Source organism: Sphaeramia orbicularis, chromosome 5, assembly GCF_902148855.1.
Source record: "Sphaeramia orbicularis chromosome 5, fSphaOr1.1, whole genome shotgun sequence".
Taxonomy (NCBI): domain Eukaryota; kingdom Metazoa; phylum Chordata; class Actinopteri; order Kurtiformes; family Apogonidae; genus Sphaeramia; species Sphaeramia orbicularis.
Window position 1 is genome coordinate 27,381,655 of NC_043961.1, and position 16,398 is coordinate 27,398,052.

General features: G+C 36.4%; 1 protein-coding gene across 1 annotated transcript; it reads left to right on the forward strand.

The window, feature by feature from the left end:
• Positions 1-130: 130 nt before the first annotated feature.
• Positions 131-14,993, forward strand: ankrd52b (ankyrin repeat domain 52b). Its single transcript, XM_030134771.1, has 28 exons — positions 131-283; positions 1,024-1,107; positions 1,416-1,494; positions 1,618-1,688; positions 1,789-1,989; positions 2,077-2,164; positions 3,130-3,272; positions 4,494-4,706; positions 4,817-4,895; positions 5,373-5,487; positions 5,670-5,752; positions 5,894-6,011; positions 6,855-6,923; positions 7,021-7,161; positions 7,248-7,304; positions 8,166-8,277; positions 8,380-8,451; positions 8,772-8,973; positions 9,374-9,461; positions 9,628-9,745; positions 9,851-10,070; positions 10,151-10,238; positions 10,333-10,416; positions 10,565-10,710; positions 10,906-10,988; positions 11,271-11,353; positions 11,536-11,627; positions 12,843-14,993. Exons 1-28 carry the CDS (start codon positions 257-259, stop codon positions 13,082-13,084), a joined length of 3,198 nt encoding a protein of 1,065 aa, XP_029990631.1. The 5' UTR covers positions 131-256; the 3' UTR covers positions 13,085-14,993.
• The last annotated feature ends 1,405 nt before the right edge of the window (positions 14,994-16,398 follow it).

Sequence of the window (16,398 nt, forward strand, 5' to 3'; positions counted from 1 at the left end):
AGCTCCAAATGTGAGCTGCTAAAGTCATTACACTACTTTTGCTTCGCAAGCTTATTCTGATAGGGGATACAGTTTTTGGCAGTTTACGTCCTGAATTTCTAACATTAAAATCACGTTTGTATGCCTGGTCTCGCGATATTATTGGCCGGTATTACGCTAAAGCTAGGCTAATTAGCTCTAAGTAGCTTCACGGTGACATGTAGTCAACTTTTTACTCAGTCAGTCTTAATGAAGGAGATTCAAGACTGATTGCGAAATGGAGTTAAGAAACATCGAAGACCAGGTAACCCACATTCAACGGAAAACACCGATTTTCCTGTAGGCTAACTTAGATAACTAGCACTAACAGTATAATACACTGTGTACTTACCTATCAGCACCACTGCAAACAGCTGGCTAGTCATGTTAGCGACATGTCGAGTAAAGTTTGTCCTACATGTAATTTAAAGCACCACAACCTTTACCCTGACAAGGTCTAAGTTAGTGTTGAGACTGAGTTTGCAAAAAAGCTTTATACGACATGTTTCTGCATTGTTTGATAATTCACTTAAAATGCATCATTAGACTCCAGTACTGTTCCAAATCACAGTCAACATTTAACATGCCGGCTTTTGCAATTGACAACTGGCAAAGTTGTTTTAAGGTGAATAAAGCTTATAAGCCTTTTTCATACTCTGTAGATTTTGCATTAGTAGTAAGCAATATGTTGCATTTCTCAGGTCAGATGATGTTAGCATTGTAATAACAGTTTTTCCCTAAGGAGTTCAGGATGTGTTTTCAGCTCATAACAGTCTGAATATTCTACTCCAGACAAGTGTGTCAGAGTTTTTAGTGTCACTGAGTCCATGTAGTGTTGCCTTGTGATAAAATACATCATCACTATTTCAATGGGGAGCTGTGCAATGAATGTCATTGGGCAGTATTCAATTTTCTGAGCATATACAATTCATATTTACAAGCTTTCTCAAGTATCCAGTTTGTCATGTTGTTCTCTATGTTTTGTATGTGAAATGTCTCTTTCAGTCTCCGTTGGTCCAGGCTATTTTCAACAGAAATGCTGAGGAAGTGGAATTTTTGTTGAACCATAATGAAGATGCCAGTACGCTGGTAATGTCATTACACTATCAGTTTTTCCATGCATTTTATTTTTATAGTTGTATGCAGAATTTGGACACAAGTTTGCACATGCTGATGAAGATAGTTAATTTACCTCTGGTGTAGGCTGTGTGACATTATTCAGACTGTCTGCACAGCAACCCAGGAGATTTTCTTCAAATGTAAATTCTGACGAGTCTAAATAAACAAGACAGAATTTTCAACTGTTTAGGTCTCTCATTAACTGTACAATTGTCCAGCATCTGAGTTTGTGGAAGATACTATTTACTTAGCCACTACTCTGTATTTGTATCTTTCAGGACCAAGAGCAAAGCACACCACTTCATGCTGCTGCTTATTTAGGTGATGTCCAGGTTATGGACCTACTAATCACATCAGGTAAAAAATGTTTTAATATTTTCTAGTTAAAAACAAATTAATCCTTACAATATTTTATTTTTATGTATGTTTTGTTTTATTTTTTCTTTATTATTACAACTTCACTTTTTCTCTTTCTTACAGGTGCCAGTGTCAACGCTGAGGATCAGGGTTTACTAAGTCCTTTACATCGAGCAGCAGCTTCTAGAAATGAAGTATTCTTTTTGTAAATATTAAACAAAAATAAGATACATTAAGGATTTGGCCTTCAGATCTTAATGCTGTTCTTTTCTACTTGTTTTATTTTTCATTTAGAGGGCTGTTGAGCTGCTGCTGGAGCATGAAGCAGAGGTCAACGTACGGGACAAATTCTGGCATACGCCATTACACATGGCAGCTGCAAACTGGGCTACAGGTTGTGCTGTAGCCCTGATATCACATATGTCCAATGTGGATGCTGTTGACAGGTCTGGGAGGACACCCCTGCATCATGCAGCCTATAGCGGCCATGTGGCGGTAAGGGGGGAAAATAGTATATATTATAATATATAGTAATATAGTGTACACAGATACATTGGTTGACCCACTTTGTATTTTCTATAGATGGTGAACCTGCTCCAAAGTAAAGGTGCCAACGTAGGAGCCAGAGACAAAAATGAAAGGCAGCCAATCCACTGGGCAGCATTCCTTGGTGAGGGATGTTACTTATTTAAGCGTGCATCATATTTTACTAGCAAGAAACCTATCTTCTTTTTGATCTTATGGATGGATGCCACTCAGAGAAAACTTTACAGTGTACCATGATAATAGATGAGATTGGCCAGTGCATCACAAATAACATGAAATTCATTGCAGTTCTTGTATAATGATATATAAAAAATCCTCTGGGAACCTAAACAATAGCCTTCTAACTTTGGAATTTATGTAAATATTGGAGTTAGAAATTTGATTTAGCAAATTTTATGACATTAAATTTGAATTGTACATATTTAGACTGGAGGTGTATTACACAATTAACTCTGCAAACCAAAAAACTGTTTAGTTTTCCCTTCCAAATTAACTATATATATGTATGTAATAAGATAATTAATTTAAATGAAAAATAATCACATAAGTTAACTATTGACTGTTAGCTACTAATTAGAACATGAACTGTCTATACATTAAGTATATATCTAGCTATTTAAAGTAAAGAGATAAGTTTAGCAATACATTATATGTAACAGGCCAATCAGTTTTTTTATTAGATTAGTTTATGTAAATTTAAGATTGGTGAAACATACTTATCCCAGTGATGATGTATGTTACTAGTAAATGAAATGTGAATCTGTGATCTGCTACATCTATACAGTGCTGAGAAATGGTTTAAAGAGGAGAATTCATGTTTTGTAGAAGTTATTAATACTTGTTTTCACTCAGGATGCTTAATGAGACACTCAACTTTGACATTATGTGTGCATTTTTTATATTTCATGTCAAATTTCCAAAGGATCAGAGACTTGAGTCTGAGAAAGACTTACACAAAAATGACACACCACTCTGTGTCCTATATACTAACTGTGCTTCAGTTTGCAAACAGGCCAGCAAGAAACTTTGCTGTGCTGTGATGTGCATGCATGGCAAATGCTTGTACTAAATGTAAAGCTCTTCTTTCAGGACATATGGAGGTTGTGAAGCTGCTGCTGTCTCACAGCGCTGATGCGATGTGCAAGGACAAATGTGGTTACACTTCACTCCACGCTGCAGCTGCCAGTGGACAGTTAGACGTGGTCAAATATCTCTTGAAACTGGGGGTGGAGGTAAAGTGGTTTGATCACGTCATGATAATAAATAATTTTCCATGCCGATCAGTAGGTACAGATGTAATTTATTTCTGAAATATTAGTAAATCACTAAAATACAATAAGTGAATTTATAAAAGCTGGATGAAATCTTAAGTTTTTAAAGGTCCTTTATTTTGGTGTTGGGAGTTTTTAAAGGGACTGATGTTACAACCCTGAAGTTTTGTAATATCTTTTTTTGTTTTTAAAAAATACTGTGACAGTTGATTTTGTGGAAAAATTCAGTCAAATGGTATGTCGTATTTATAGTACAATACTTAATTCCACAGGTATATTAGGAAGAGTTGCTTAGTTACATGCTCAAAACAAATTAGTTATAAATACTTTGACTTAAAATTAGTCATCAGTCACACAATGTCCTGCAGGGGTCCTGGCTTGGTTTAATGTTCATGTTGATCTGTGTCACTAATCTTGCTGCTGCATCATCAGGCCTCTGCTTTTTGTGATGACACTAGAGTAATTTCTGCATTCACAGCTGACGTTTACTCTAGTTTACCTGATAGTTCCTGCCCTGTCCGCACTAATACGTATATCTTAGAACATTTTTCATTGTGTTTTGGCCTCTTGTCCACACATAAACAGCATTGATATTAACAATCTGTCTGTCTGTTTTGTGTAATGAATATGTACTGGAAATACCAAACATAAACCATATTGTTCTATTAGCCACCATGTGGCCAGTAGATCAGTGGTTTGGCAAAAACTACATCACATATATATAATACAGTTCAAAAACCCAAACCAACACACTAAGTTATCCTACAATAGTTTGTATCAGTGATGCTGGTCAGCTACATAACAGACCAAAGTTTCTGTTTGCTACGTTTGATTTTTGTCTGCTGTATCCACGGTTTAGTCACCAGAACCAATGCTTAGTCTTTTCTGAAGATTGGTGCTGGTTTGTAGTTATTTTTGTGTCCTTGTCTGTATAGAGGTATTGTGTTAAAAGGTTGTGTGGACAGAATGTTGTATTGAAAATAGAAGGGGAAAGCATTTGTATTAGCGTGGACAGGACATTAATGTACCTTTCAAACTAGACCCCTGTTTGTCCTCTCTTTAGGTTTGTTCTTTAGTCCTTTTATGTTGTGATCTGTACGTGCTTCTCATCTTCTCATTTCGGGCTTTCAAACCATTGAGACCACTACTTTTCATCACATGCTTTTCTCCTCTGTTACTCAGATTGATGAGCCCAACAATTCTGGGCACACAGCACTCCACATGGCCTGTCACATGGGGCAGGACTCTGTGGCCGTTGAACTGGTCAACTATGGTGCAAACATCAACCAACCCAACCTGCACGGTGACACGCCACTTCATTTGGCCGCTGCCTCTTCCAGTGGCGTGCTGTGTCTTGAGCTGCTCATCAACAATGGTGCTGACGTCAACATGCAGGTGAAGAGCTTGTTTTAAATATTGAATTAAATATGTGTTTTATTGAATGTACATTTTCAGATAATTTTTTTTGTAGTCATGAAATCTTCTTTTCTTCTCCTCTTTACCAGAATAAAGAAGGGAAGAGCCCTTTACATATGGCTGCTATGCATGGGCGCTTTACTGGATCCCAGATTCTTATCCAAAATGGTAACAATAATCTGAGAAAACAGAGTTTTACACCAAATTTTCAGGGTTTGGCATGGGTTCTCAGAGTTCTTAGGTTCTGTCTGGGTTTCAGATTTTTCCCAGTCTTTGCTTTGTGGAATACTTAGATGCACAGGAGAGGCGAGGAAACATGATAAATAAATCATATAAATCATATATAAATAATATAAATTAATATAATATTGTGTGTGTGTGTGTGTGTGTATATATATATATATATATATATATAAATTTTATACAATTTTAATAACAAAATTTCCTTGACAAGTTCACTGACAACTTACTACCACCAGTAGATCTGGGAAAAGTAAGTTTGTTAGTTAGGTTGACTTCATTGATTTTGCTCTCATTTTCTTAGATTACGCTTAGAATGAATTTATTGTTCCTCACAAAACTGTTAAACTTCTAACAAGACAGTATACAGCTAGCTTATACACTGTTTATTTTGTCTATATACAGGTGGAGAGATTGACTGTGTTGATAATTATGGAAACAGTCCACTTCATGTTGCTGCCAGACATGGTCAGGAGTTGCTCATCAGCACTTTGTTGACAAATGGTGCTGACAAAACTAGGTAGGTCTTCGTTTAAGATGTAAAGTTGTGAGAAACAATAATCCAGTAAGGAAAGAACAAGGTCAACTATTGGCTAGCTTACTATTGATCCAATTTACATGAAAGGTCCAGTGTTGGGACAAAAACTTGCAGTGTCGTAGCTCCAGTGCTAATATGTGTTGTCTATGGTATGACCTCTGAAGACAGGGGATTCATGGGATGCTTCCACTACATTTGGCAGCACTTTACGGCTTTCCAGACTGTTGTCGCAAGCTGCTATCTTCTGGTGAGATTGTTTGATTATAATAATGTATATCTTTACTTTTTACAGTATAATTATCTATAATTAATAACCTATAATTAAAATGTTTCAAGTGTTTGATATATTATTTGATATATATGTTATTGTTGTTTTTATGTCACCCAGGTCAGTTGTACAACATTATGCCGTCTCTGCTGACCAGCCAAACATCAACATCTGGGTTTGATATAAACACTCCAGATGACCATGGGAGAACTTGCTTACATGCAGCTGCCTCTGGAGGGTGAGGGAAATCACACAAACACACTTTTGAATCACGTGAAGATGATAACTAAGGAGTAATGTTCAATAAGCTGCTCATTATTGAGAAACAAACCCCAGCTGGCTCACTGAAAATATTGATATAAATATGGTTTGACTGATTTGAAAATTATTTTATTGCCTCTGCTTTTAAAGATACAACATTACTTATTTACAGCTTTTATAGACAAGCAACAGACAAATGATGGTCATATTAACCCATAAAGACCCAGTGCTACTTTTGTGGCAGTTCTCAAATAAATGTTTCTCTATATTTAACCTTTTTTAAGCAATTTATCACCATTTATTACAATATTATCCCCTGTATTTAGCATTTTTGAAATGTAAATCATGTACTTTCTTAAATTTAATTCACTGATTATATAAATGTTCATGAAAACTCAGAGTAAATTCAAAAGTTATTATATCCGAAACAAAAAACAGAAGAAAAAGTGACTTTTTCAGCAAATATATCAATAACTGAGTGTGTTCATTCACTGTCATTGATCCAACTCCATGGGATTTACTGGTGATCAATATTGTAGAAGTTGACGGCGTTTCCACTGTAACTATGGAGCCTCTGAACCTCCACATGGGCCATATCTGATCACCATGAAAACATGACAAACTGCAACATTTTACCTCAGTTATTTACATGTATTGATAGAATTAGTGGATCAACAGGTACTAAACATTTTACATCAGTAGATGCTTTTGGTCATTGGTGGAGGTTTGGGTCTTTATGGGTTAAAAACACAACATATGAAGCAAATTTTTTTGCAGTGTCATGAATATTGTTAACTATCTTTTTTCCTTCTACTTGCAGGAATGTCGACTGTCTCAACTTGTTGTTAAGTGGTGGAGCTGAACTGGATGTGAGGGATAATTTGGGAAGGTAAACTGTACCACAGAACTGAATAATTGAATGAATTAACAATAAGACGTTACCCTGCTTTGATGATTTCTTATACATAGTCTGCTTTTCTTCACAGATCTGCTTTGCACTACGCTGCAGCCAATGGGAACAGCCAGTGTACAATCTCTTTGGTGAGAGCCGGTGCTGAAGTCAATGAGCTGGACCTGACAGGCTGCAGCCCTCTGCACTACGCCGCTGCTTCACACACCTTCTGCGGGTGAGGAAATACACACAGCTTAAGATTTCTGTTTATCACTCTGATCCCATTTTAGGAAGGTTAAAATGTATTCCTCCATCCTCTAGCGATGACCCAAACTTAAACCTGGAGTTCCGTTTGGAAAAGGAACAAGAGGCCTCTCTGTAAGTCAGATCACTGCCATATCATACACAATTTTTGTCCAGCTCAGGATATTTCAATGAAGTTTTCAATTTTTGAGTTGTACAGACAGGGTGTCCGCGAATCTTTAAAAAGTTTTTAAAAGTTTTATGTTTGATTCTCCTAAATTAAGACTTTAATTATCCTTAGATTTGATAATTAATACTTAAATCTGACACCTGAAGGTCTTAGAAATTTCACAGATGCAATAAATGATATTGCTACATGTACTCGGGAAATCTTTTGTAAAGAATTTGTCAAATTTGCAATTATTGTTTAGCATTTTAGCATAACGGAGATAGAAAATGGTGGAGCCACCAATAATCATTCATAGGTGGAGGGGTTCAGATATGAGCTTTAGCAGCTTGAACGTTGGTAGCAGAAACATCAGCTGGATTGTAACGTGGTTAAGGCCTGTTGTACTGTTATTTTTGTGAATGTAAAGTCTTAAAAGGTCATAAATTTGGCTTCTTCAAACCTGCAGGTACCCTGTACAGAAAATCATAGTGTCCAATGTATTCTACAAGTAGCCACTTAGAACAAAGTTTTGAAAGGTTTGAGGTTTGAAAGAAAGAAAATAACACAATGCAGCATATTATTTTAGATGTAATAATCTTAACTTTTGGACATACAAAGATGAGATTATTTATATTTTTAAAAAATACAGTAATGTCTCCTGTGCTTGATATGCTTTTTCATTTTTTCCTCTAAACTATAGTGGGGTAAATGTCTGAAACTATAGAAACTGTATGTAAAAAAAACTTTTTCTGTTTCTTGCTATTACTGGAATAAGAGTACAACATGGACAGTGCATCTTGTCATCCTTTCTCTGTGTGTGTGTGCAGGTGTTTAGACTTCTTGCTTGACAATGGTGCCAACCCAACTCTGAAGAACACTAAGGGTTACAGTGCCGTCCACTTTGCAGCAGCCTATGGGAACAAACAGCACCTGGAACTGGTGAGTCGTGTGTCTGATTTGAGAATTTTGACTTTATCTTATTTTGCAGTTATTCACTTCCAAGCTGCACCTATCTGATTTTGTCATCTGTGGCTCTGACAGCTCCTGGAGATTTCCTTCAACTGTCTAGAAGAAGTTGAAAGTAATATTCCAGTTAGTCCTTTACACTTAGCGGTGAGTATTACATTTATCACAATTGCTTCTGGACTCATCAGACCACATGAACTTTTTCCGTTGCTCCTTGGTCCAGTCTTTATATTCTCTAGCAAACTAATTGATGTTTAAGAAACGAGAAGCCACTCACTGCATCAGTTAAAGTTAAAGAACTTGTTTACAGCTGAAACATAATCACCGCAGTATTTATCCAATGGAAGGTTCTTATCTGTTTGTTTACTTACATCCACGTGGAGACTTTATTTTGGTCAGGGGGTGTATATGAAGTCATGTTTCCAAAATGAAGACCTCCTTGTGTAACATTGGCTGTTCTGTTACAGGCGTATTATGGTCACTGTGATGCCCTGCGTTTGCTCTGTGAGACTTTGGTCAGTTTGGATGTACGGGACATTGAAGGCCAAACTGCCCTCCATCTGGCTGCTAAGAGAGGATTTACACAGTGTGTGGAGGTGCTGCTGAAACACCAAGCATCTTACACAGTGAAGGAACACAAGCACAAGAGGACAGCTCTGCACGCTGCAGGTGTGTATGACTCATATGAATATCTGCATAAACTGCATAAACATGACATAAACATGATCAGATTTTCGTACAAATGCTAAAACTAGATAAAGGAAACGAATTAGGCAATTAAGATAAAACCATTAGTGGTAATCATTTATACAGGGTGGAAAACTATCCAGTCTGAGGTATTGTGTGTGGCTAAGGTATGTGAACCCACCACATCAGCCTCTAGTAACAGTGACGTCAATATTTATAATTTTAACTAAACATTCATGGTAACTGTTGATTAGCCTGGCACATTGATCTGGATTATTGTAATAGTAACACTTTGCAATACACGTTTCTTTATTTTTAATGTAACTAATTTTCATGTCATTGGTCTTGAACATGATTTGCATGCTGTTCTTTTCCTCTATAGCTGCTGAAGGCCACGTGGACTGTCTGCTTTTGCTGGTTAACAAGGAACAAAGTGCTGATGTTATCGACAGTCCAGACACACAGGGACAGTGAGTCACTTCAGATTTTATTTTTGGTAAATTGGTAAACACTAGGCATATATAGCTTTTATATACTTTTATTTACTTTCTGTAAAATGGAATGGAGATTCCTCCCAAGGTGCGCTGGTCTGAGAATTCCCCTTACAGGTGTGTGTTCGCTGTTTGTTGTTTGTAGGACGGCTCTCATGCTGGCAACTTTGGGGCGTCACATCGACTGTGTTCACATCCTGCTGGAGAAAGGAGCGAAAGCTGATGCTGCAGACAAAAAGGGCTTCACTGCATTACACAGAGCTGTAAGTCATTTTAATGTCAGAATTATGTAAATATAGAAATGTGCATTTTCCTTCTCTCCTATGTTCCTGATGTGTTTTTCCTGTGTCTCTCCTATTGCCCTACAGACCATGTTGGGCAGTGAGGACTGTGTATCTGCTCTGTTGGACCACGGTGCCTCAGCTCTGTGCAGGGACTCTCAGGGAATGACCCCACTGCACCTTGCAGCATCCTGTGGCCACACAGACGTTCTCCACAGTTTGCTGAAAGCTGCTGTGAAAGCTGACCCTCTGGACTCCATGTTGGACTACAGAGGCCACACACCCACCCACTGGGCAGCGTACCATGGTGAGACTGACAGCAAAATATTAGCCAAATCAGGGAGATTGTATATTGATCATTTTTACTTTGGTTCTTGTTCTCCTCAGGGCATGACAAATGCTTACAGACTTTACTTGAAAACAAGCTTTATAGCAACCAGGAAGGAAATCCCTTCACTCCATTGCACTGTGCTCTGTGAGTACTACAGTTAATATGCCTGTTATGTATTTATTTAGAAGACATTGTCCATAGTTTAACATTCTGTCTAATTTACTTCACTCATTTGCAGAGTTAATGGACATGAAGTAGCTGCTGAACTTCTGTTAAAGACTGTCGGCCCCCAGATTGTTAATGTTTGTGATGCCAAAGGAAGGTGAGTTCCTCCTTGACTGTGAATCAATGTATGAGTTAACAGTATATGTGTCACCATTTAGTTTGTTTCTCTCAGAGGTAGGGGATTGGTCTGCTCATCCAATGATTTTTTTGGTTTTCTTTTGTTTTTTCATGGTGTTTGAATGCAGGACCCCGTTGCATGCAGCTGCTTATTCAGGAAATGTTGCTGGGCTCCAGCTGGTCCTGGCCCATGAAGCAGAAGTGAATGCTGTGGATCACTCTGGATGCTCTGCTCTGATGGTCGCTGCTGACTGTGGCCAGACCAGGGCTGTTGGTATGTGACCCTTAACTTCCTCTTAGAGCCAACAGCCTTTTATATTTGTACCTTGTTTTTTTTCTTTTTCCCAGTCAATACATTCTTTCTTAATGATTTTAGAGGTGCATAAAATTGTATCTCATCTTTTAGCACATTTACTCATACAAACATGCAAAATCCTCTGTTTAACATTTCTTATTTTCTGCATTTCAGAATTTTTGCTACAAAAGGCAAAACCTGACCTGACCCTGGTGGATGCCAATAATAACACTGCCCTTCACTTAGCCTGCAGCAAGGTCACGTATACATATATGCATGTGTGCATGCAATGACACAATAACTCAAAGATGTTATAGTAACCTTCCAAAACAGAAGCTATAAAGTAATTGAGATGCTGTATTATCAAATATAACCCTGTAATAAAAAAAAAAATACAATTATAAATTCTGATTTAATGAATTATAGATGTCATTACATTTCATCTGGCCTTTGGAGAATTTGAATCTTTATATACAATTAAATCTTTATAATTTTTATTTGGTGTGTTAAATTCATTTGGATTTTGTTTTATTTTGCAGGGTCATGAAATGTGTGCCCTATTAATCCTTGGAGAAATCAGTGACTCCTCACTCATAAATGCAACAAACAGCTCTTTACAAATGTGAGTTAAAACATATAATGTCCTTAAACTATGATCACTCTACCTGCATGACATACAGTATATAATCTCCACTGACCACTGTCTAAGCAGACCTCCCTCTCTCCCTCTCTCTCTCTCTCTCTCTCTCTCTCTCTCTCTCTCTCTCTCTCTCTCTCTCTCTCTCGCTCTCTCTCTGATATCAGGCCTCTTCACATTGCCGCCAGAAGAGGCCTGGCCACCGTGGTGCAGGTGTTGCTGAGCAGAGGAGCAGCGGTTATGGCTGTAGATGAGCAGGGTAAGTAGATCTGTGTTTTTTTTCTAATTCTGATCAAACATTCATGACAAGGAAAGCTGAAAACTTGCCACCAGCAAAGCGCTAGTCTGCATTGTTATGAAAACCAGTACAATGAGATGAGATGGTGTAAGGTTTCCATAGCAACAACTCATGTCTGGTTTTACTGTACTGTTACTTTATAAATATAAATTGTATCATATTCAAATATTACTGAAGATAGTGATAGTGAGTTACTTTGTATTGATAAAACAGCAAAAACATAAAAAAAACAAGTTATGGGAACTTCTCCCCCTCTATTAGTGGTGTGATTCTGTTTTTAAGAGGATTTGGTCTCAACGCCAATTAGCACAGAAAACATGAGCTATGGAGAGAACATTTTACCACGATAACAGTTGATAATAATATGGAATTTCAAGGTAACAGGTGAGCTACAGCCCATAAATACTGTGGAAAAACAAACACTATATAAAGCTCTATTGGCATGGGACTACTATAACCTGTGGCACATTCACACGAGATAAACAAAGTCAGGTTTGGGTTTTTTTTGCCTGTATTTACTGAAATTATTCTCTGGTTCTAATGTCAAGGCTCACAGCTTACAGATAACTATTGAAACACAGAGAAATGGTTCTTACAGCTGCTGTTGTGCATATAATCCATCTTTTGAGACTTTTCTGGGGGATTTAAGTCTGTTTTTTTCAGTGAATATCCATGTTATCCTGAATGTGCACTCAGAGTATATAATTTTTCAACCAGCCTCCATAGGTCAGCAAACAGGCTGAATAAATCCATGGAATAAACAAAAAAATTGGCCAATCAAAGTCTAATATTATGACAGGACCTCTGCATTTACTGAAATAGGGTGGGACGTTTGTAGTGAAATTTTACTATAGAATAGCAGATTTGCACGGGATTAAGATCACTGTCAACCTCTGCAATTATTCTAAACTACCAGAGGTCCACAGGTAATACTTGTCCAGGGCAAATAGGGGTTAACAATACATTCTAAAATCACTCATAGATGATTTTTTGTAGTTGCAGGTGACGACCAGCTACTTGAGTTGAGCTAAATTGGTCCAGAGCTGCACCTTTATCTCTATATTCTACAGCTGTTCTGTTGCTTTTCTTTGATTTGAGCTGGGCTTAACATTATCAAAGTCCGTGTCTTAGTGTAAAATGTGTGAATGAATCATACAACCCTTCAACCCTTTACAGGACACACACCAGCATTGGCATGTGCGCCGAACAAGAATGTGGCAGACTGTCTGGCTCTGATCCTGTCCACCATGAAGCCTTTCCCCCCTAGGGAGGCCTGCACTGGAACAGCCTCACACTTCAACCCCATCCTGAAGAACTGTGGCATCGCTGCCACCTGTGGGTCCAGTGGCAGCATGTGCCACACCTATGTCAAAGATCGCCCGAGCACTGTCGGCCTGCACGGGTGTATGACCGAGTGAAATTTCACACCAATGTTCACCCCGGTCTCCATGCTTTTAGCTACATACCATGAACATGTCACACAGAGCTGCTTCTCTTGCACAGTCAGTATGAGTTCATGCACTAGTAGCATTGATTGCTTCTTTAAAATAGTCTTATAACTATGTCAAAATAGATGACCTCTTACATTATTAATAGTCTTTCTGGTGAATTACTAACCATTAGAAATTAACAAAAGTTGTAACATTAGCACAATACACAAGCTTTTTATTGAAGCTTGTTTACAGTCGGTTCATGTTTTTCAGATCTTCACTTGAGCCTGAAAAATGTCAGTTCCTCAGAGGAAACAAGGGCAAGAATACCTGGATGATTGTGTGTATGTGTGTATTTGTATGTGTAAGTGTGTGTGCCTTTTTGCATTTTACTCTTGTTCTAAAATATCTAATAGATGCTGTTAACTTTTATGCAACTAATAAGTCTATTTTCTTAGTGTATCCAGAGTGTAGCAGACACTAAAAAATATTATTCTAATGTCATTATGATCTTAATAAGTTACTTTTTAGTGTATGTATTCTTGAATTATATAGTTTACTGTTTAGTTTGGTGTAAGTAAACTTTAAATGAAGTTATCTTTTAATGATATTATAATGAAGATCCCAAATTATTGAGTATTAACCTCAGGTCAGTCTGTACTGTATTGTACTTTTGGTGCAAAAACATAAGCACATTTGAGCCAGAGAAATGTAAAGTATGATGAAAGTTTACTATTTCAACTTTTCAATATTTTATATTTAATAGAAATAACTATACCTCTTCATATAAACAGATAAACAAGCACAGGAAAAACAAGCTTTCATGCTTTATGAGTTCAAGTCTTGAGTCCTTAGTGATATTTTATTGTTGAAATTAAAGATTAGTTTGATTTTAATCTGTTACCACTTTGAACTAGATGCTAAGTTGATAAAATTGTGTGAAAAGCATTCTCACAGTAACTTATAATGGATTATTTCTTCTTTCCAAAGAGATTTAGTGCTAAAACCAAGAAAAACAGCATTTTTAAACATTCAGTTGTTTGACACTTTTGCTTGATGAAATAATTTATCAAGTTTATCAAATGATGAATTTACTGTCAATTTTATAATCACATTGTGGTAGCTTTAATATTAAATTAGGTCTCTTTGTGGCCTTTGTCAAATGTAAAAATGACTCAACTCTGATGCAGCTACATAGTTTTTCTGCCTGGGAAAATATCCTGCAGCCATATTCCTATAAACTGTTCAACATTTAACTCAGTATTTTTCAACATGTGCCTGGTTAACAACTGACGTGTAGGTTTATAAATGGAAAATGTGCAAGAGCTCACAGATACATTTTATGTCATTTTTTTGAAATTGCGTCAATGAGAACAATGCATGTGTAGTTGTACCAAGATGTTAATGCCTCCATAGTATTTTGACAGTACAGTTGTTAAATGTTTAACTTTTGTAATCTAAAAGCTGTATACAGGCGAAGCATATGATATTTTCCCCTTTACCAGTTGTTAGCCAATATTTTTTTTTTAAAATACCTGTTATATTACTATAAATGGCTTTAAACTGTTTGCACTCAGACACAAAAGTTTACATTTTGCAATAGGGCATCCTTTATGCAAATATTTGATTAAATCTAAATTATTACCATTATATTAAATGACAGTAGAAATCTGTCTGTTTAGAGCATCATGCTTGTTTATTTTGAGTGAAAAATTTTTCACTGAAAAAAAGTTAGTCACCTTTCACCATGAATTGAATTTTAAACAAATATGCAGTGATGGTTTTTCAGCTTTTTATGATGGTTAATTGTATGTCTTCCATCATGTATGAGATGTAAGGATGAATTAACTTAATGGTTGTTCATGTGAGAGTAAATGAATAAATCTCTAACATTTGAGGAGTTTGTGCCTGATTGTTTTTATTTCTGTGGTAGTGATGTAAGGGGTTTGTCTTTTTGAAATAATGCATTTTCAGATCTTCAAACCTTTCCCCCAGAGAGTTTATATATAATACTTAAAGGTGACATGTCTGTCCATGCATATGAGAAAATATGTGAGTCACTTGTACTCATCAATCTGTAAATGTTTATGAGCAATATCACAAATGGGTGCTTCTATGAAACTGGTCCCTAAAAACAGGACATGGAGGCTAAAAATTCAAATAAAATGTAGACTAATGTTATGAAGCAAGTTTGGAAGCACTTTGGGTCTATTTTAAAAAATAATTATTTACTGAGATAAAAGAGAAACTATTTTTGAGATAAAACACTTTTTTTTTTTTTTTTTTTTTTTTAATACAAAAATCCACATGTAACATGGTAAAAATGACACGAAAATTAGGTGCCACTATTTTTTTTTAATATCTTTTTATTCTCTCGCAAATACATTTTGGGAATCAAACTAATTATGCAAGGCACACACAAGTGTCTTTATTTATGAATATAAGACCATTTCAAGCCATGTTTTCAAGATCAAATGCACTGACACCTAAGTAGTTTTTCCTGTCCCAATTTTGGTCCTGTTTTTGGCCCTAATATTTTATTAAATGTTCATATATTTTGGGATGGCTCAGAGCAACACTATACATTTTTTTTGCATTTATCTGAGATCATCATTTGGTACATCCTGGGGGGAGATATGTCCAAATTTCTCTTTTATTATTGGGTCTAAAAAGCTGGCAAAGAACCAGGTATTAAAATGAACCCAGTTTCATAGAGGCACCCATATATTTTAGACATTTATCTGAAGACTACTGGAAGCTTCACATCTGTCAAATTGAAGCCTGTAGATGTTATTGTTTACAGATATAACACATATTAGCCAATATATCATGTTATATTTCACACAGTTGGTGACCCAGTAGAAACAGATCTGACCACGTAAATACTGGACAGATATCAAACAATTTATACAGATAGATGAATTAATCCATACTTTGCCATAGATTCATAGTGCAACAGTACTTCTTTTCTGCCAGACTGGATTGCAAACTGTTGTAAAAGACTCACAGTATGAAGGCTTTAGTTCAGTGGTTCCCAACCTTTTTTGGCTCATAACCCCATTTTAACATCACAAATTGCTGGCAACCCCAGACATTCAAAACGGATGCTTTTTTTTTTTTTTTTTTTTTTTTTTTTTTTTTTTGCTAAAATTAATTTGTTTTTGATCCTGTAGTAGTTTGCTATACTATGTTGCAAATAAACATAAATTTTACACTACATTTAGGCTATATAATGTATATCATTATGGATGGAGGCAGAAAAGCCAGGTGTAGATTACTGCACAAAGTGAGAATTTTATTTT

Coding starts and splice junctions, on each gene's coding strand:
- ankrd52b (XM_030134771.1), top strand. CDS start 257: ATGGAGTTAAGAAACATCGAAGACCAG. Junction 6,924..7,020: donor GTGAGGGATAATTTGGGAAG/GTAAACTGTACC, acceptor TTTTCTTCACAG/ATCTGCTTTGCACTACGCTG. Junction 9,746..9,850: donor TCACTGCATTACACAGAGCT/GTAAGTCATTTT, acceptor ATTGCCCTACAG/ACCATGTTGGGCAGTGAGGA.